Source organism: Giraffa tippelskirchi, chromosome 6, assembly GCF_054371585.1.
Source record: "Giraffa tippelskirchi isolate mGirTip1 chromosome 6, T2T-mGirTip1v1.2.pri, whole genome shotgun sequence".
NCBI lineage: Eukaryota > Metazoa > Chordata > Mammalia > Artiodactyla > Giraffidae > Giraffa > Giraffa tippelskirchi.
In genome coordinates, this window is record NC_137280.1 from 100579066 (window position 1) to 100602510 (window position 23445).

The 23445-nt window shown below is 34.8% G+C and overlaps 1 protein-coding gene across 1 annotated transcript in view; it reads right to left on the reverse strand.

The window, feature by feature from the left end:
- ADAMTS19 (ADAM metallopeptidase with thrombospondin type 1 motif 19) overlaps window positions 1-23445 on the reverse strand; it is a 256274-nt gene that overhangs the window by 110071 nt on the left and 122758 nt on the right. Inside the window, exons 9-10 of the mRNA XM_081501839.1 lie at window positions 3310-3450; window positions 1749-1899 (exon numbers count right to left, since the gene is read on the reverse strand). Coding sequence (XP_081357965.1) covers window positions 1749-1899; window positions 3310-3450 — 292 coding nt within the window. The remainder of the gene's footprint in view (window positions 1-1748; window positions 1900-3309; window positions 3451-23445) is intronic.

Genomic DNA, 23445 nt, shown 5'->3' on the forward strand with positions numbered 1-23445 from the left:
TAATCAACTGCAATATAGAATTAAAAATAATTTCTAAAATTTTTAGAAATAGTATTTATGAAAAATGATCTAAAATTTACCAAAATTATGGTTGTAATTGATCATTTGCTGAGTTTTTCTAAAACTTCAGGTACTTCATAAAATGTAAACATTTTTCATTGTTCAGCTCTATCAATTTTCTATAGCACATGAACTGAAACCATCTCCTAACGCAACAGTACAATAGCAATCATAGACAGCTTACTGTTCTCCAAAATACGCTAATTTCTGCATGTAGATATGTCTACCTGCAAAACCAAACTTTTTGACCTCAAAACATTCATTTTACCATGATGATTCAAGAAAGAAGACTGTGACCCAATTTTTGATTGTCTAAAGTCCTTGGAGGTGAGAGTAGAGTGGATAAGAAGATCAGTAGAGGAAATCAGAGAGGTATTAGGACAGAAAACAGACGGTCAACCTGGCCACTATCATAATTATCACACCCAATGCCAAGGTCCAAGCATCCATAGGTCTGCCACATGTGAATTCTGTGTGTCCACTCATAATCACACACCTGTATCAGTTCCTCTGGAGGTCTGTTGTTGCTGATGATTATTACAGTCTACACATCCTTTCACATGTCACATTTCACACAGCTCCAACTTCTTTATACATTCACCTATTTTAAGCTTAAGTCAGATATTCACTGAGTGCCTACCATGTATCAGCCACTGGACTGGACACTGGGGAAACACTCTGCCCCCATGGAGCTTACACACCAGGGTGGAGAGTTAGTAAAAGGAAAATAACAAGTAAATGAACAACAACTCTGATAAGAACAACAAAGCAGAGAGAGCATAAAATATGTCATAATGCCATATAATCTTTTCCTTATGATGGATTTTAATTATTCTGCCAGTAACTCAAGACAGCATTATCTTCAACAATTGCCTTTCAGGCAATCACAGAAAGCTAGGTACAGTGAAATACAGCTATCAATTCACTCCAAGTATGACTATGAGTTTAAGCCTGAAATACAAAGACTGTGCAAGCATGTGTACTGGAAATTAGGAAGAAATGGGCAGCAAAAGGATGAGCTGCAGGAAGAGAGACAAAAAGAGAAAAGGAAGGGTAAAAGAGCTAATTTCTTACATCAATTAAGAGAGTCATTTTGCTCAATCTTTCAGATTTCAGATTTTCCTAGAATGGGACAGTTGGACTCTCTGAGTAATTAGTTTGAATACTAAGCAATATAGACATTGCTTAGTTTATCATCAGACATTTACCCTTTGCTTCTCGTTTAACTATCAGAAATGTACTCTCTAATTTCTATTCCTATAGAATATATTTATTTTCTGGGTTAAATAATTAATAAAGCATTAAATAATCCATCCTCTGTAATTACATGTTCATACATCGTTTTTATTACATTTTCACCCAGATATCTACCATGTAAGAGAGACATTTAAAATAAAAGTAATTAACTGTCATAAAGCAAAGGTTTCTCTGACTTAAGTGTCATTGTTGAAGTAGAAATTCTTGGATCATTCCTTCCTAACTTTGATTCAATACTGACACCAATTTCTACCACTTTCAAAAAGGCAGGGGAAAAATGAAGAAACCTTTTCTAGAAAAACCCTTCTTTCCGACGCTGGGGTTTTTTGGAGCCACAAACTCTAAAGTCATCTCCCCCTCCTCCAATCAATACTTCTAAATAACGGATGAATATGCACTTAAAAAAAGTTGCACCTTGATACAACTCTTACCTGCATCTCTTGACAAAAGGAAGCCAGTGGCCCAAAGAGAATCTGACATTGCTCATCAGCAGTGTATGTCATCTCTGGCAACTTGGAAGGAACCATCACAGAATTGGCACTGTGGGGATTTGTCTGCAGCAAGCAGTTACTGGCCTTTGACCTAGCAATATGTAGATATGTGTGACATTCTGAATTAACTGCAAAAAGTTGTTATAATTAGTTAACATAGCAATAGCAAACATTTTAATACTATTAAATATGTTTTTACTTTTATTTATAAGCTCTTCTATTGAATGCTCATGGAAATTATCTCATATATGAGAACCATTTGTTTACAATTACAACAATCCTATCAATATGAATAAAACAATGTTCAAGTTAATAGAACTTTTTGATTTTAAAGATCTTTCATTTGAATTAATTAAGCTCATCTACACAACACTGTGAGATGGTTATTATTTTACACATTTGTAAGGGGAAGAAGCTCAGTCTCAGAGAGTAACTGCTTAAAAGTAATGTATAAAGGTAAGAAATCAACTATATTCAAGGATTTAAAGAATCTAGGAAAATCATGCTCTAGTGACTATTAATAGCAGGAATATTTTTGGACTTGACACTGCATCACGACTTCCATTTATGGGGTAAAATTTAATTTTATCATAGTTCTGATTCATAAAAAGACAACTAAGCCAAACCATACACTCACTGGGGCCTACAGAAGGGTTGCTGCATCAGCGACGAAGAGCATGCCCAGAGACATTGCACATGTTTCTGGAAAGAGCTATAGTAATGTAATAAATACATTTTAATAGATTTTAATATCCATTTGATAAAAAATTACCTTGACAATTTAAATAGTATGGAAAAATAAATTTGAGTAGTGAATTTAGCTAGTCAGGTATTTCTATGTTTCTTACTTAGATTTTCGAACTTGAAGCATCTCTGTCTCACTTATTGACTGGGACTTTGCATATCACCTATTGGTACTGTTTCAGCTTTCCTTTCTGTTACTGAAGAAATAAGTAAAGAACAGGGCTTTAATGTGAAAATCAGAACAATAATACTTTTTCATTTTTTTCCCAACCAGGCAAAAGCTAATATTACCAGCTGAATGTTGAAAATAGGAGAATCAAGGACTATAATAATGGTGAAAATTATGTATTAATGAAAAAAGACTCAGAGTTTAGAACTACAAAGTGGAAAGGTAGAGCTTTCATTAAAGAGGTTTTTGATAACAACAGATGTAGAGGGATGAGCATTGAGAATGTTTCCACTGAGAATTTCTGAAGAGGCAATTTAATATTATGCAATATTTTTTATCATTGCAATAATTTTCAACCTTACAAATCATCTTGCCTAGTCTCTTGTTTGAAAATGTGGAAACTAAGAAACGAGTTGGTTGAATAATATGTCCCAATTGACACCATGAGCCAGCGGAGAGCCAGGATTAGAACCAAGAGCCTTGAGTCCTAATCCATGCCCTTTCCACTCTGCCACGCCACACACCAGGGTGGTAGAGGAAGCAGGCACACATACACATTCATGACACAACAGCAAGTGACCTCAGTACCTTAGAAATCTTTCCAAATCTTCCTTGCTACATCGGGACCATGAGACATCACCAAGATTTTGTCCTTTAATCCATTCACCAGACATGATATGAAGACCATCAGCACATGACGGGTGGTCATTGTCATGATTAATCCCCATGCTGATTTGGAATATAGTTAAAATTTAAAAATTAGATAGATATTTTAACTTATTATATCTGCAATTAAATGACAGCTAAATCATTAAAAAATGAGAAAAATTAGTTTTTAATTTTAATTTTTTATTGAAGTATAGCTGAATTACAATGTTGTGTTAATTACTGCTTTATGGCAAAATCACAGTTATACATATATATATGTGTGTGTGTATATATATATACACATACATTCATTTTCATATTCTTTTCCATCAGGGTTTATCACAGGATATTGAATATCATTCTCTTGCTATAGAGTAGGACCTTGGTGTTTATCCATTCTATATATAACAGTTTGTATCTGCTAGTCCCAAACTCCCGATTTATCCCTCTCTTACCCCCTGCTCCCTTGGAAACCACCAGTCTCTTCAGAGAGAAATTAGTTTTAAATGTAAAAATAAAATTAATTTCATATTGATTACTTTTAAAATTATGTTTATCTAGATTAAAGGTCAATGTTTTTATTTAGTAAAAAACATTATCTAGATTAAAGGTCAATGTTTTTATCATTAAAAAATTTTCCCAATGAGTAAATAACATGTTTCCAGTTCAGTCGCTCAGTCATGTCCAACTCTTTGCGACCCCATGAAATGCGGACGCCAGGCCTCCCTGTCCATCAACAACTCCTGGAGTTTACCCAAACTCATGTCCATCGAGTCAGTGATGCCATCCAGCCATCTCATCCTCTGTCGTCCCCTTCTTCTCCTGCCCCCAATCCTTCCCAGCATCAGGGTCTTTTCCAATGAGTCAACTCTTGGCATGAGGTGGCCAAAGTATTGGAGTTTCTCTTCAACATCAGTCCTTCCAATGAACACTCAGGACTGATCTCCTTTAGGATGGACTGGTTGGATCTCCTTACAGTCCAAGGGACTCTCAAGGGTCTTCTCCAACACTACAGTTCAAAAGCATCATTCTTTGGCGCTCAGCTTTCTTCACAGTCCTACTCTCACATCCATACATGACTACTGGAAAAACCATAGCCTTGACTAGACAGACCTTTGCTGGCAAATATCTCTGGTTTTTAATATGCTATCTAGGTTGGTCATAACTTTCCTTCCAAGGAGTAAGCGTCTTTTAATTTCATGGCTGCAGTCACCATCTGCAGTGATTTTGGAGTCCAAAACATAGTATGACACTGTTTCCACTGTTACCCCATCCATTTCCCATGAAGTGATGGGACCAGATGCCATGATCTTAGTTTTCTGAATGTTGAGCTTCAAGCCAACTTTTTCACTCTTCTCTCTCAGTTTCATCAAGAGGCTCTTTAGTTCTTCTTCACTTTCTGCCATAAGGGTGGTATCATCTGCATATCTGAGGTTATTGATATTCCTCCTGGCAATCCTGATTCTAGCTTGTGCTTCTTCCAGCCCAGCGTTCCTCATGATGTACTCTGCATATAAGCTAAATAAGCAGGGTGACAATATACAGCCTTGACGTACTCCTTTTCCTATTTGGAACTAGTCTGTTGTTCCATGTCCAGTTCTAACTGTTGCTTCCTGACCTGCATAAAGGTTTCTCAAGAGGCAGGTCAGGTGGTCTGGTACTCCCATCTCTTTCAGAATTTTCCAGTTTATTGTGATCCACACAGTCAAAGGCTTTGGCATAGTCAATAAATAGTTTAATTCACCTATATCAGTATAATCTATGTTATTTTCCACACAGTAGTAGGTATGAAACACAGAAATACTTAAGTTTCTATTCAACCACACTAGATTCTTGCTCTTGCCTGAATATCCTTTATTCATTCCTTTTATCAAATCTGAAGCCACATTAAAGTATTGTTTCTCCCAGCTGCTTCATGAGACAGTCTTCTTCCACACATCGTAAACCACAAACTGTCCCTGGGAAAGCTTCATGCTCTTGGTCATCTTCATCTTTTCTCTTGATTCCTATCTGGTGCTCTAAGTTGGAACTCTGATCTAAAACTCTGACTTACCTTCTAATGGATGTATTAGAATAATATTAAATTCAGTATGTCTAAAAACTGCCCTTAACATTTTCTTTTTCAAACCTCTATGTACTCCTGTATTCTCTTCCCTCTTTTCTCTTTATTGTGCATTTGCTGGCCACAAAGTTTGCCAAACCAAGGATCTTCAGGTCATCATTTATTCCTTCCTCTTCCCAATTATCACCCAGGCTATTTTATTTACTAATTGTTAAGGGCAAGTCCTGCTAATCTACTTTCTAAATATTTCTTTCCACTCTTATCTCCTTTCAATTCCTTTTGTTACTCCTAAAGAGGATTATAAAATTATTTAACCTTGACGATTACTGTAGCTATCTAAGTGGGTTCTGTGCCTCTAATCTTGGGCAGCATTCTCCCTTCTCCTCCTGCCCTGCTCCAGTGAGATCTATTTAAAAACACAACCAGGCTGCCTCTCCTCTGCTTTTCCATTACCTATATAGCAATTTCCAGCTCTTTAACATGGCACAGAGTTTCTTAATCTCCTTCCAAGCCATTTATTGCATTTCTTTTCAGCAAGAGCAAATGACCTGTAGTTTCCCAAACATTATGTTGTTCCTTCTTCTCTTGTATTTTCTATCTGTCATTTTCTAAGTGTCATACACCATAAAAAGGAGTATATAAACTTCAATTAAATAATTCTATGCTGCTGCTGCTGCTAAGTCGCTCCAGTCATGTCCAACTCTGTGTGACCCCATAGACAGCAGCCCACCAGGCTCCTCTGTCCACAGGATTCTCCAGGCAAGCATACTGGAGTGGGTTGCCATTTCCTTCTCCAAAATAATTTTATGAGGTAGGAATATTACAGTACCCCTTGTGCGGATGAAAAGTAACTTTCCCAAGGTCATACAGGAGAAAGTGGAAAGCAGTGATGTTTGAACTGAGGAGACTGGCTCTAGAATCATGTCACTAACCATTAACCATTTGACATCTATGAATTCCACTTCCTCCCTAACCCTACCCAAAGTGCTTTTCCTTCAATGTCTTTCCCTGGATAAATTCTGCTTAATCTTCAAGATACATGTAGATTACTTTTAGAAGGTCTTCTTTTACTTTCTCCACCTCACTTACATGTACTATCTTCCCCCGCGTCCCCCATCATGGGATACTATAAACAACAGTATTACAGTGCTTTCTACAGTATACTATATGTTTTTACTTTTGGTTATCTCTTTAATTTCTAATTGCTAGAGATATCACTCTAAAATGCTGGCATACTGGAATCATATTCTATAAGCGATAATTAAATTTGAACCAAGCCAGCATGTTGAATCACTTCTATTTCAGTAAAAGTTGCATATAATCTCCTATGAATTCTCATAATGAAGTCATTGAAGTAACTGTTTGTGAGAGAGGTAATACTGAAGACGTAGAAAGAGGAAAGTTTGGTTTTGTACATGTTAAGTTTGAGAAGATGGCAAGATAGTCCAATGCCTCTTTTTTCTCATTGTGTAACAGATAATAACTAAAACAGTTTTTGTTAAAAAAAAAATTGTGAATAACAAGAATATCTATTCTGTATTTTACAACACAAATAAAAGAATTGTTATAGAAGTTGTTAAAAATTACAACTACCTATATTTTCTTGTATGAAATAAGACTTTCAAAATTATTTAACTACATTTCCAGTTAAATAATTTAAAATTTTAAATAAAAATTGTTACATTTAATGTGTTTTTTGAAAGAGGAAAATGATATAGGATGAATTAATTAATTTATAAAGAAGAGTAATGAATTAGAAGTTAAATTTGCTAACTTGACTTTAATTAAGACCGAAAATTATCTAAATAAAATTAAAAATATATTATTAAGTATATTTTTTCCTGGTAAATTATATTTCTCTTTTCTCATCTAATTAATGTCCTTAAATAGGGTCTGTATCAACACATATTAATAGAATGACTGATAGAGAAAACAGGAAGAAACATCTTTTTTATACTTTGAAGATGAAGAGAAAAACTAACAGATGATATGGACTAAGCAGGGGTTGGTTCACTTAGCATGGGGTAGAGTAAAAGACATAGGAGTTAGATTTGAATCTTCTATCTCCATCTTATTCATATGATCAGAGGCAATTTAAATAATAATAAAGAAGAAATAAGCATGCCTTGGTTTCCTTGTTTGTGAAATATACTTTCCTGACTGGCTGCGAAGATTACATGAGGATGATGTAAAATGCCTAGCACAGTGCTTGGAAAATAGCAGGAATCAATAACTTCTTTTTGAAATTGGGGCAGTAAATCAGAGATGTTTTATTTCTCTCATTTGTTACACACACACAAAAAACTATCATCAGAGGCAATTTACTGCACTGAATTTCACGAAAGTGGGGACTGAAGAAAATTCAAGTAAATAATAATGGCAAGAAGTTACCTTGTTTGGATGCTAAGTTAAAATAAGAAATTGTAAATATGGCACAGTCTCCCAGATTGATAAAGATGCCTTAACGCACTGTATTGTTCCAAAGCTGTCCCTGCCTGCATCACCACCTTGCCTCCACCAGGGACTCTGTCTGCAGCACATGTTACTGGGTGACCCTGTTATAACAACAGCCACTTGCCACGTGGAACATACTCAACTCTTCCATCTGTGTTGTTGCAGGCTTTCAAATTATATACAAATGCTGTATTTTTGAAAGGCAACTGGTCTTTTTCAGAAATAATAAAACTTCTTAAATAATGTGTCCGTTTGAGAGAAGAAGAGGGACTCCTTCCAGGATTTAGCAATTTGGACATGTTCCCAAAGCAATGTAATGTGATTTTCCAAATTGGGAAGATTACAACTTCTCATCCAGATGATCATTTTCCTTTAGGGATCTGGATTCTCATGTAAGAAATTAGCTACAGCCATGGAGAGATCTGGTGATTCAAGCATTGTTTACCATTAGTTAAATTTTCCTAAAGCTATTTAACTTGTAACAGAAGTTATCATTAAATTGGGACAGGGCTTTTTCTTTATAACCACACATCTGGAACTATCAGGAGACACTGCTTAGTTTTGATTCTACAGATTTGAAAGAAAACAATTGGGAACCTTTATCTGTGCCAGTCACTGTATTAATCATTTTCAGTGATGATATCATTTAATCCTCATAATACCTCCAGAATGTTTTTATTATCATGACTTCTATTTTACAGATGAGGAAGGCGCTGAAGTTAATGTTGGAGCTGTGACTCAGACCCAGGCAGTCTGTTGGTCAAAAACAGTGAACTTTAAATCACCAAACTATAGATTAAAAGTCTCCATTTATGTATAAGATTTCTTTTCAGAATGATTTTTTTAATGTCTCCTCTTCATTAGCAGAAACACACCTCCACAGGTATAGTCCCAGACCCTACTTGTATGCACTGTATGGAAAACATTCTCCAAGTAAGACATTAGCAACACCTCTCCTCACACTATGCAACGGAGCTACGTTTTAATAATCTCAGTTTAAATTCATTTTGACAAAGAGCCTTGGGCAAATAAACTCTCCACTAACATTGTACATGGTTGTCAAGTCAACTGAGAAAATATTTTTATCTTATAAAACTTCTCAACTTGTTTAAAAGTCCCTGCCAGGAAGTTTTGTGATATCCTGCGGAAAGCTGGAGAAGCATTTGCATTTTGAAGATGGTCCCTTTTGATGTTTAATGAGTTAGAGAAGAGAACGCTTATGAATTCACTCACATTTTTTGGATAATTTGGAAAGGATCCGATTTGTGACCCGTCATATTTTAAAAGAGTAAACTTTTGGGGAGCTGAACATGTTAAACATTTTGTCATTGTATCTTCCCACTAAAAGCTATATATCACGTATAAAAAAAATTGATTTAAAAAAAAGAAACTATCACAATGTCTAACTGGAAGTGGATTACACTTTCATAAAATTACACAATTTCATACGATTCTGTGACTATATCTGATTTGATGTAACTTCACTGATGTGTACTCATGGAAAAAAGCCCAACATTAAGAAATATGAGACATTTTCATTATTTTTTATATTTTAAATCATTTAAATCATTTCACTTTGCACAAAACAAGTATGTACTTCTACTGGCAAGTCAAAGGCAATGAAAAGCAAGTCAGCAACAGGCTAAAAAATCAGAGGTTAAAAAATAAAACACACTCTGCTGTGTGTTCCATAAAAGATATATTTAACAATTCAACAAATATTTGTTAAGAACACAATAAGTGCTGGGCACTGTACTGAGCTGGGGTCATAAATATGAGTAACATCCAGTTTTTACCCTCAAGGAGTTTATCATCTCCTGGGGCTAGAATAAGCTTACCCTCAGGCAGCCAAAGATGTCTGAATCCTGTTCTTCTATGTTCCATAAAGCTCTCCCACCCACTGCTCCTTTTCCACCACTACTCCCATCAACCAAGACAAGCTGAGTTACTTCACTTTTGGATTGTTGTAATAACCCTTTAACTCCTGCCCCTTAACTCTTTGCCTTATTAAACCATGATGTAATTACTTTTTTCCTTATGCAAACATTAACACAAAAACTAGTTGCCCAGGTAAAATCTCTCAATTCTCCTTGACAAGCAACAATACTGAAAAACTGAATAACAAACTGTGGGGCTAGTTAAAATGCAGATTCTTGGGCCCCACCGGCAAGCAATCAAAAGAGAATATTTATACGTAAGAAGCTGCATTAACACATTTTCTAGATGATTTGTACTTAAAATTTGGAGAATTAATGAGCTACAAGTTCAAAATCCAAACTTTCTGCCCCGGTTTTCAAGCAACCGTAAAACTGATTTCAATCTGATTTCCACTGTTACAGTTCATTCCAGCCTACTGTTTTGTATAGTCCCTTCTTGTCAAAATGCTTTTCACAGCTTCTTTGAGAACTTCTTCCCATATAAAGGACTCTTCAATAAATTCTAACAAATATTTCTCATGATTCTTAAGTTTTGTACCCTTAAAATATATGGCACATAAAGTATCAGAACCATCTTCTGTTTCTGGTGAATTTTAAGTAATATATACAAGTTATCACCACCTAGACTTAAGTGTTCAGAAAACAAGAACTATCATACTTTCTTTTTAATTCCTTGAATTATTTACTTCTACACCATATTAAATAAACTCTATAGATTTATCAACTGATATGGAATCATAGGAGCAACTAAATATTCTGTACATGGAAAGCTGAAACTAATGTGGCATCTTACTGACTTAGAATAACAATAAGCCTGAAAAGTCTATGGATGATCTGCTAAAGGAAGGTTGCTAGGCTTACCCTAGACCATACATTTGCCAAGAATGCATTAGAGAAATGTAAACAGAAAGCCAACTCTTGTGTGGCTGTTCACTAACCGGGTGATTTTTCTCCTTTTCCACCTACTCACTATGACGTCCAAGCCTACATTTGGAGAGAATCTCATATGGGAGTGCTGCCACTTGTCTATTGGCTTAATTCCCATTATGATTAATAACTTGGACAAACCACTTACTACTCTGACTGCTATCACTGTCTAAATAAAGTATCAAATACAAAACCTGCGTTAGTGGTCTATAAGAATCTCCATAATAAGTACACTTGCTGCTAATCCATTAAAAATTCTGAACAATATAAAAGCACTCTTTGAATGAACAGAGAGATGTATGGCCACTGGGTGGAAAACCTCTTAACATTGAAGCATTTATAAAAATAATTATAATACTACTACTACTAATTATTATTATTCATTTGCTGTGTATTATCCACTTAGTGTTACAAACCAACAAATGTGCCATGCGATTAGAGCATCACCAACCTAACAATGAATCTTGAGAGGAAAACTTACCCACATTTTGGGAGCAAAGAAAATTAGCAAAGGCAGATAAGACTGACTGGCACCAAAGTTCATTTAGAGAGTAGCTGGTATGACAAGAACTCAAGCCCAAGTGCTGTGTTGCTTTCTCGCTCATCTGCCCACTGAGTAGTTTCTAACCTTAACCAAGGTGTGTGTACTACCTGCGACTTCTGCTGTATGGAATACAGTATGGGAACGGTGAATTTCCATGTCACCATTACCAATTTTAGTGGGTCAAAGAACATTAATTACAGAATAATTTTGAATACTTTAACATGCAATGGATTTGAGAAGTAAAAATATATTTGTTTTTGTCATTTTATCTGTTTTACACCCTAAGAGTCCTTGATGATGTCTTTATCTTCAGTTTTTCACTTACTTCTTATTGTTTGTCTACTCTCCCTTTAGAATATTTCCTCTCTTTCTTATAGTAGATATGCTGATTGGTATCGATTCAGAATGAAGGACAAATATTTTACTTCCTTCTAAAGGACTCCTCCAGCAAACTGAGAAAGATTAGCCAAATTTATGTTCTTGGATGCCTTCTAGAGCATATGATGGCTTCTTTTTCAATTAGCAGAATTTTAGATTACATTGTACTACTGACAGAATTGGATTGGATTTCATTTCAATCCCAAAGAAAGGCAATGTCAAAGAATGCTCAAACTACCACACAATTGCACTCATCTCACATGCTAGTAAAATAATGCTCAAAATTCTCCAAGCCAGGCTTCAGCAATATGTGAACTGTGAACCTCCAGATGTTCAAGCTGGTTTTAGAAAAGGCAGAGGAACCAGAGATCAAATTGCCAACATCCGCTGGATCATTGAAAAAGCAACAGAATTCCAGAAAAACATCTACTTCTGCTTCATTGACTATGCCAAAGCCTTTGACTGTGTGGATCACAATAAACTGTGGAAAATTCTGAAAGAGATGGGAATATCAGACCACCTGACCAGCCTCTTGAGAAACCTGTATGCAAGTCAGGAAGCAACAGTTAGAACTGGACATGGAACAACAGACTGGTTCCAAATAGGAAAAGGAGTACATCAAGGCTGTATATTGTCACCCTGCTTATTTAACTTATATGCAGAGTACATCATGAGAAACGCTGGGCTGGAAGAAGCACAAGCTGGAATCAAGATTGCCGGGAGAGATATCAATAACCTCAGAAATGCAGATGACACCACCCTTATGGCAGAAAGTGAAGAACTAAAGAGCCTCTTGATGAAAGTGAAAGAGGAGAGTGAAAAAGTTGGCTTAAAGCTCAACATTCAGAAAACTAAGATCATGGCATCTGGTCCCATCACTTCATGGCAGATAGATGGGGAAACAGTGGCTGACTTTATTTTTTTGGGCTCCAAAATCACTGCTGATGGTGACTGCAGCCATGAAATTAAAAGACACTTACTCCTTGGAAGGAAGGTTATGGCCAACCTAGATAGCATGTTTAAAAGCAGAGACATTACTTTGCCAACAAAAGTCCGTCTAGTCAAGGCTATGGTTTTTCCAGTGGTCATGTATGGATGTGAGAGTTGGACGGTGAAGAAAGCTGAGCGCCGCAGAATTGATGCTTTTGAACTGTGGTGTTGGAGAAGACTCTTGAGAGTCCCTTGGACTGCAAGGAGATCCAATCAATCCATCCTAAAAGAGACCAATCCTGGGTGTTCACTGGAAGGTCTGATGTTGAAGCTGAAGCTCCAATACTTTGGCCACCTCATGCGAAGGGTTGACTCATTGGAAAAGACCCTAATGCTGGGTAGGATTGGGGGCGGGAGGAGAAGGGGACGACAGAGGATGAGATGGTTGGATGGCATCACCAACTCGATGAACATGGGTTTGGGTAGACTCCGGGAGTTGGTGATGGACAGAGAGGCCTGGCGTGCTGTGGTTCATGGAGTTGCAAAGAGTCGGACACGACTGAGTGACTGAACTGAACTGTACTACTACTAAAACTGCTGGAATTGTCCCTTCTCATTCTGTGACTTCAGGACATACGTGAAATGCTTGAACAGGCTTGTAACCTGACTTTAAAGAAGATTCATCATAACTGATGTGTAATTTAACTATTGTATCTCTACATAGTTCATTTTATATAAGAATCAAATTAGCACATGCCAGAAAGGAAAAATACTTTGCCATATCTGTATTTGTAGAGTCATAAAACCACATTTTCTTTTACTCAGTCAAAGCAATTGCATTCCTTGACCCAAACTAATTTCTCTTTCTCTTCCTCTGAAACTCAACTGCTTTCTACCCTAAATCTCAAAATAACTGTCCAACAGATGAGTATTTCTAAGGCAAATGTTTATTAATTCATACAACAAATGTTTGAGTGTCTATAATATACAATGCACTCAACTTGGTAGTGTATGAGGAAAGTGTATTAGACAGTAACCCTATTTTATAGAGATTCTTGTCTAGTAAGGAGTATGTGCGTGTGTGTGTGCGTGTGTATATGTATCAGTATAAATCAGTATATGCATATCAGAAATTAAACGACAGGTGGTATTTACAATGAACAGTGTAAGGGACTTAGAAAAGGAAATATATTTCCAGATAGAACTTCAGGTCTAATTTCACAAAAGGGACTACATTTGTCTTGACCATTAAATAGATTCACTTGTCTTTACTTAATGGATAAGTAAAACTGAAAAAGCTCTGAATCAGTAGGGTTCGGATTTAGAATAAGAAAAAAGCATTAACAAAGACATGAAGCTTGAAAATTATGGATTGTTTAAATTCATGAAATAGAGAAGAGGATTATAAAGTTAGAAAGACAGATTGGGACCAATCTATAAAAGTCATGTATCTGTGTGGAACTGGAATTTATTCATTAGGTGGTAAGGACCAATAAAGGTTTCTGAGCTGAAAATCAGAACCACAATTCAGTAAGTTGAATCTGGTGAAAGTATGAGATGGATTAGAAAGATAAGGTGTTAAGGCAAGGTGTGTATTGCAATAGTCTAAGCTGGAAGAATAAGGGAAGAGGGAATGGACTGATAGGATAACTATTTCAGATAAACAATGAACAGAATTTAACAACTGATAATGTGGGAGATAAGATGATAAAGAGTTAAAGATGTTTTAGATGTCTCAGTTTAAGAACTGATAACAATATTGATGCCAATAATAGAAATGCAGGTGTCTAAAGAAGTGAGTTTATAACCTGGCCATACCTATGGTTCTATCCAGGCACACTTTACATCAAAGCACATAAGCAAATGTCATTGATTTCAACGGTTTACTAGTTACAAGGCATCTACCTTGTTAGTACTCTGGCAATACTTGAAAACTTTAGCAGGTGCCCCAAATATTCATTGCCTTCAAGGAGCTAACTTTGCCTAATCTTTGACTCATTAGTCTCTCAGTTCCAAAAGAAACTCCTGAATTAACAACTTAGTGGAAAAGCCACGTCTCTAGGCCAAAGTTTAATATATATTAGTTTTTTCCACTTGGTTCAAACAAGCTAAACAAAATCCAAAATCATACAGGCATTTTTGGTCACATGAAAACATGTTCTGTGTGTTTATAATGACATAATTTATAAGCAATTTCCCCTAATTTATGTACTTTTATCGACTCATCATCTCTATGAAGTAGGCAATCTAATTATAGTATGAGATTCTTAATCAGCAAATGAATTTTGTATGTTTAATGTAGTTTCTTTAACTTATAAAAATAACAGAACTCTGCTAGAACGTTTTATTTTAACACTATCCACTCAAAGTATAAACTAACATAAATGTGCTAAAGTTAAATTACAAAACTATATCATATACTGGTTTCACAACAAACAATTCTACCCACAACCTAAAGTCCATTGTATTATTTTAAGAATATAAACATATCTTAAAAGAGCAATTTTTGTAATTAGAAACACAAAGCACTGAGGCATCAGATACTAAAAGGTCAAAAATAAATACTATTTTATTAATATAAAACAGTAATCATTTTCAAGTCCTTATGATTATTCTTATGGGCTACTTATTTTTAAATTAACGGGTAAATTAAACAATTGAAAAAAAAGATGAGATGCTCAAGAATTATAGTAAGCAAAGAAACCAATACAACTTAAATTATAATTTAACATGTGCTAAACTCAAAGCTGGTAAAATAAACTGTATTCACAAGCAGTCCTCTATTTAAATTTGGATAAATATTGCCACATGACCTCTGAAAATAGTACACCACTTTACACTCCTTTCAAAAATGTATAAGAGTATCTGTTTCTTCATAGACCAACACTTTTCATTCACTTACACTCTTATTGAAACATCATTTAACAGCTATTTATTGAGCACAACTGACAGATGTGGGAGATATAATGTTAAACAGCAAGGACAACAGACAAACAAACAGAAAACAAAACAAGGTGCAGCCCCTGTCCTCAAGAGGGACAATCTAACTAGAGGTACAGACATCAACTAATCATACAAATCATGTAAACCTATGACTGTGAAAAAATTAGGGACATAAACTATATAGAATTTATAAGAGCAGATGTGAAGGCATTTAACCTACCCATGAAGTACTTCTCTGAAGAAATGATCTGAAAGAAGAGTAAGAGAAAAATGAGGGACGTGACAGGGAGTTTTCTTGCCAAGGGAAGTACACGGTCTTTACATTGGGAGTAAATATGGATTTATCTGTGTAAATTCATGTAATTGGATAGTTGAAAGGATAATTGCTTTGTGGTCTGATTGGCATCCTATGAACAACACTAGGGTATTTTCAGATATGCCACAGAAACATATCTTTGATCTATGTGGTAATATCCTTTGCCATTTTTCTAATGGGTCTTCAGTTATTTTGCAAATTTATTTTTAAGGGCTCTTTTTAATATTAAAGAAAATATTACTTTGCTGCATATGATGCAAATACTTGCACTGATTATGATTTATCTTCTACCTGTTGTATTTCTTCCTTGTGTTGCTATTTAAATGCAAGTCACTAATTTTACGAGGGTTCAAGTGTAAGTCACTCAGTAATGTCCAACTCTTTGCGAACCCATGGACTGTAGCCTGCCAAGCTCCTCTGTCCATGGAATATTGGACAGGCAAGAATACTGGAGTGGGTAGCTCTTCCCTTCTCCAAGGGATCTTCCCAACCCAGGATCGAACCTGAGTCTCCTGAATTGCAGGCAGATGCTTTACTGCCTGAGCCACCAGGGAAGCCCAATTTTATGTGACTTTTCCTTACACATTTCTAGATTTCACCCGAGAATCATTGACATTCTCTATTAAAAGATTAAAAAAAAAAAAGCCAACAAAACAAAGAATCTCATGTACAGAATCATTTTGGTGTGTTCCGATTTACTGTCTAACGTAGAGATCCCTGTTACTTTTGTTATTAAATGATTTGTTTCCATCCACTGATTATAGGTGCTTTTATTATACACTACATTTCCACGTTTTCCTACTTATAAGTGGATTTTTTTTGTTACTCTCTCTTCCACCTACTTGTCTGCTTATTCAATGAGCACCAGCATAAACTGCTTTATTTTTTCTGAAATATATTAATATCTGATAAAGTTCACCCTCCTCCTTCCCAGTTTTTACTTTTTTTAAACAAGATATTTCTTACGTTGAGTTTTCCACATGAACTCTAAAAGCCTAGCGTGCCGCAGTACATAGCGTTGCAAGAGTCAGACGTGACTTAGCAACTGAACAACATCACCAAAAGAAAAAAAAAATTATTGATATTTTGGGCAGATGATTATATTAGTTTATATATAGATAACAATCATTTTATGATATTGATGTTCCTATCCCAAACCAGGAAATGTATTTCCATTTATTAAACCACTTTTATGACTCTGTATGGCTATAAATTCTTCTTTTTACAAGTTTTGTACATCCCTTTGTGAATATATTTCTAGGTATTTTATCTTAATTTTTATTTTATTTTTTGCTATCTTCAATATAAATGGATTTTTTTCTTTCACTATAGTTTGCAAATGGCTCTCGTTCATGTTTTGGAAAGCAAAAATTTTTTACAGTTTTGCAAAAAGCCACTATAATTTTCTTATTGCTGTAATAGTTTTTTTAGTAGATTGTCTCAAGTTTTCCATTTATACAAATGATACTCATTTTGCCCCTCCTTTCTAGTATTATATTTATTTTTAAATTATTAAATATTTTCACAAAAACAAATACATGCAATATATATATGCATACACATTACACTGTGTGTGTGTCTAAATTTGTTATGCAATCTAAATAACTTAAGGAGTTAAGGAGATAAATAGCAAGGTCCTACTATATATAGCACAGAAAACTATATTGAATATCCTATGATAAACCATGACAGAAAGATGTATATGTATGTATAAGGAAATGACTGCTGTACAGTTGTACTTAACACAACATTATAAATCAGATATACTTTTAACAACAACAAGCATAGGGAAACATTCACACAAATAGGAAATTTGAACAAGACAAAATTCTAAGATTTATGACCAAATTCTTTATCAGGTCTCATACTTTTGCCTTCAAGAAAGCGGCACATGAAATGTGTGCTGTTGTAGAAATCATTTCAATCTTGAAGTCCTAGAGATAGTCTCATATATTTTCTGTTAGAAGTCTCATCTGTACTATAACAGTCTTTATTTTACCCACAATTGACTTCTAGAAATGATCTTAAGAAAGTGTTCAATTTTATTTTTACACATGTGGGAAACCAATCATACTATCTCATTTTTATTAGTAGTCGATTTCTCTATTGATCTGCAATGACACATGGTCAAATGTCAGGTTTTCAAAGAAGACATGGGCCTCTTTATGATTCTGCATTTCATTGGACTGATTGTCTATATGTGTAAATGTCAAGGTCTTGGTTACTTTAGTCTTTATAATAGGTCTTCATTTCTGTTAGAGAAAGATTTCTATATTATTCTCCATTCTCCTCCTCCTCTTCTAATTTTGCCTCTAGCTTCATGGCTTTTCCAAAAATGTTTTGGATATTTTTGGCTGTTTGCACTTACATATAAATGTTAGAAATAAGTATATTCACTGGAATTTCCATGAACCTCTAAGTATTTATAGCAGAACTGACATCTGTAAGATATTTCATTTATCCACAAACAATTTTTATACATACAGTGATAAAGGTTCAATTTAATGAATTTTAACAGAAGTATTTGCTTTTCTATCTTTTGTTAGATTATGCTTAAGTATTTTGTGTTTTTTGTTGCTACAGTAGGTAAACAGTAACCTCTTTTTTTGATATTTTGTATTTTTTGTGTTGACAGCTAATTTTTTAATATATATCTTATATCCAATAAAATTACTATACTCATCAACTAATTGTATATTTTACTGTGCATTATATCATGTTTTTATATAGGCAATCATGTAATTTTCAAAGTAAAATAGCTTTGTTTCTGCATTCTCAACACAGCATCTTTTATTTTTCTCCCATTCTGTACTGGGTTGTAAGGGCTTCCCTGATGGCTCATTCCATTACTCTTGCCTAGGAAACCCCATGGACAGAGGAGTCCGGTGGGCTGCAGTCCATTGGGTTGCAAAAGAGTCAGACATAACTTAGTGACTAAACAACAACCACAATAATGTACTGCTTTGTACCTCCAGTAATGTACAGAAGTACAGTAATTTTTCTAACATTTAACCATTAAGAATGATGTTTCCCATTGATTTTGGTAAATATACATGAGAAAATTTTACTAGTTTTTTTCTGTATCTACTAAGATAGTGTGGTTTTTCTAATTAACAGAATCTGTTAATTAATCTGTTAATGAGGGGGTTAAGAGTTTTAAATGATAAATGACCTCTGCTATACAGACATAAAGTCAACTTTATTCTCTTGTATTAACTTCATTTATTTATACAGTGCTACTTTATTTTGAAAAAGTTTCTTTGCCATTGTACATCATTCTCAGATAAGAAATGATCATAACTTCCTTCTTCATAAATGTCTTTCACTTAGTTTATGTCCTTTATTGATTATATTAGTACTAGCCTCATATAATGACTCTGGGGATGTTCCTTCATTCTAGAAAATTCAGATTTTTAAAATTTCCTTGAACCTATACTATGTCTGAACTCGTGTTTCCTTTGAAAAGATTCTAAACTGCTGATTCAGTTTTTTTAAATGGTTATAGTGCTTTATGTCCTTCCATTACATTTTCTTAGAATTTTCCCACTTCATCAGTTTGTAACTTTCTGCCATGAAAGTATTCAGTGCATTTTCTTAGTGTCTTTTTAATGTCTTTGTTATCTGTGTTACACCTCCTTTTCTCATTCCTAGTACTGTTGAATTATGCTTTTTTTTTTTAATTTTTCTTTATCAATTCTATTTTTGTCACTTTTACTTGCATTTTCATAGATCTAATCTTGGCTTTGTTCACATTTATTGTATTTTTCTTTTTTATTAGTTCCTACTCTTCGTGATTTCTTTTTTCTATTCTTCTACTTTGTTATTTTTCTAACAACTTAATTTGAAAACTTAGGGCATTAATTTCACCATAAGGTTTTTATGTATATTTAAAGCTATTCATTTTCCTATTCATTTTCCTCTATTTACTATTTTATCTGCAAGCTGTATTTTCTAAATAGTGTATTTGCTGTTGTTTAAACCTGAAAATTTTCTGGTTTCCCTAATTTCTTCTGGGATATATGTGTTTTTCAAAAGTATGCTTGCAAAAGTCTTAGTTTTCTTTTTGTTACTGGGTGTTTAACTTAATTGTACTATGATCAAAAAAAATTCATCTGTATATTAATCTTTAGAAATTTGTTTAGATTTACAGAATAAGACAATATATGGTTATTCTTTGTAACTATCCAATAGGTTTAAAAGATTAGGTATTCTTCAATAATTCACTGTAGGTTTTCTATCTGCTCCAAATTTTTAGTTGTTCAAATTTTTTCTATATAGATCTTTCTGCTCACTTGATCTATCAGTCACAGAGAGCTATGTTAAAAACTCCCACTATGATTGTAATTCTCTCTCTGTTTTGTTAATGTTTGCCTTTATACTTTGAAACTATGTCATTAGAATCTGGCTCATCCCAGACTCCCTGATGGATTCTTTTTCATGCCATATCCTGAAGCAAACCATCTGTTGCCACCTCTGGAGATACACATTGCCATGTAAGGGGCTGTGAAGCTCTGGCTTCCATTCACCAGGGTACATTAAACCCTCAGATCCTCCATCCAGCATTAAGACTTAGCCTCCTGTGAGTGAGAAATTCCATCTCTTTTATATATATCAAGATTACTTCTATCTCTAGTATGTAAAAATTTGTCTTTCTGGCCCTTTAGCTTAACTATTTATTTAAAAAATTTCTTTTTGGAATTTTCAGGTATTTAAAATGGGAAGAGAGATTTCAATGTGCTTACAACCTCCATCAATCCAAATCACAATCTTAATCCCAACGTAAATTTTTAATGTGAAAATCAATGCCAACTTACTACTTAGATATAACAATTCATTTCCTCAAGTGGATTATTTAATTCATTTCTAACAATCAGTACATTCATATATTCAGCTGTTCTACACAATTTAGGAGGTTACATATTCTATACATTTAATAAATTTATTAAGTTTAATAAATTTATCTTTATTAAGTAAGTACATTTTTAAGTACATACTATGTGCCAAGTAAGCAAGTACTACTGTTCTAGAGGTTGGAAATATAATACTGAACTAAGGAGTCAAGAATTCAACATATACATACAGATAGATAGATACATGCCTAGAACTGGAAACATTTTATGAAGCAAATTAAAGTAGGCAGAGGAAGATAAATTGAGGGTGTGGTTATATTTATGCTTTTAAGAAATGTATTCAGAAAGGCCTCACCTTATGACACTTGAGCAGAGAACTAAAAAAAAAAAAAAAGGAGAGAGTCATGTGACTGTTCTGAAGAAGGATACTGCAGGCAGAAGGAAAAGCAAAGGGCAGAGGATCTGTGCTTCATGTGTTTGAGTTACAGAAAAGAGGCTGATGCATCTCAAACTCTGTAAGTAAGGAGGGCAATGGAAGGCTTGAAGGGAAGGAGGCTATTCTAGGGCCTTCTGGGCTATTTTAAGGACTGGAGATTTTACCAGTGAGATAGGAAGTTACTGGAAGATTTTGAGCAATGAGGGCAGGTAATTTGCTTTGTTTCAAAAGAATCTCCCTGACTCTGAATTGAAAACAGGCTGTGGGAGGCAAAGGCTGAAAAATAAAGATCATTTAGGAAGCCACTGTAATAATCTAGAAGAGAGATGATAATGACTTGGCCCAGAGTGGTAGTAGTAGATCAGTGAGAAGCAATCAGATTCTGGATATGTTATAAAGGTAGGGTCAACAGCTGATGAAGAGAACGTGAAGAGTGAGAAACAGAGAGGGCTCAAGGACAGTTTCATGGTGTCTGGCTGAGTGTCTGGAAGGATGGCGCTTCCGCTTACTGTGATAGGAAGACTTCAGGAGGGAGCACTTCTAGGGTGTGGTGAATCATTTCTGCATGTGCATGCTGGAATAAAGTCTCACTCCATGTAACCTTGGGTATATTTGAAATTACATGATATTATTTTAATAAAACTTTAACTAAGAACTTATTAAAAGTTTTATACAATAGCTGAAAATGCTCTGAAGAATGAGTGTGCATACAACACCTTTTCTATAATAAATTTTTTTAACATTCTATGCAAAAATTTACTAAGACAATTACAATTATTCCTTATTATAATTACTATATTACTCACTTATTTAACATATATTTACTGATTGCCTAATATGTACTGAGAACTATCAAATGGATTAGGAATCTCATGATAATAAAAAATATGCATGGTTCATTACATCCCCTGGAGCTTAAAACCGATAAAAAAGATGAATGAACGTACATTTATAAAGAGATGACTTACAGGACACATCCTACAGGAAAATGGCTTACTGATAAGATGTATGAATTATGATCAGCAGGAGATAATTACTCAAAGCTGTTCCCATCCTTGTAAGGCAGAGGGTGTGGCATGTAACAATGTCCCGCAGCACAAAGAACCACGGTCCATTAGAAACACTGGAAAAACTCTATTGTGGCTGCAGTGCTGAGAGTGAGAGGGAGCCTAGTGTGAGGTATGGCTGAAGACACAAAGTTGGCGATAGATAATAAAGAGGCAGTCCAGAAATAAGCTGAGTGAGTTAGAAGTGCCCTTCAGCAGCTCTGGCATAGCATAGTAGTTAACAACACAGGCTCTGGATTTGGACAGACTTGAACATCCACTCAGGCACTTATTAGCTGTATGAGTTTTGGCAGTCACCATCCCTAAAATAAAGCTAATATTACTGCCTTCCTTCTTTTGGAGAGGAGGGTAGAAGTCTTTGGTCTCAATGTGCTAAGTCAGTGTAAAGTGTTCCTGTTCAATAAATCTCCAGATACAGCAAGGTCAGAAAAATACCCACAGGGTTATGTTACTATTAATTATAGATATTATTATTTCCCTGATAGTTTATATATCTTATAATAAAATATAAGACCTGGGGCTAAGTTTCAGTAAAAGCTTACCTGATATAAAAGGAGTTATTCTACTTTTAGTTGGAATTCACAGAGAGGGCTAAATTATTTGTGGCCCTAAAGAAAAAAGTATGTGATATGTATACATGGTACATATATGGTATATATTCATATTTTTGATATATCATTTACATAACAAACAAATCTAAAACACCACTAAATTATGAAAATTATATAATTTATATATAATCATACTATGTAAAGTGTAAGTGAAGTCTCTCAGTCATGTCCGACTCTTAGCAACCCCATGGACTGTAGTCTACCAGGCTCCTCCATCCATGGGATTTTCCAGGCAAGAGTACTGTAGTGGGGGTTGCCATTTCCTTCTCCAGAGGATCTTCCCGACCCAGGGATTAATCCCAGGTCTCCTGCATTGTAGGCAGACACTTTTGTCTGAGCCACCAGGGAAGTCCAATCATATTATATAAATTATATGTAATTTACATAATAAATCTAAAACACCACTCAATATTTGCACAAAAATACTTTTGTTATTTGCAATGGATTGCAATCACAGTATTTATGTACAAAAGGACTGTACAAAATATATGAAGGTGAAAGTCACTCAGTCATATCCAACTCTTTGTGACCCCATGGACTATACAGTTCATGGAATTCTCCAGGCCAGAATACTGGAGTGGGTAGCTGTTCCCTTCTCCAGGAGATCTTTCCAACCCAGGG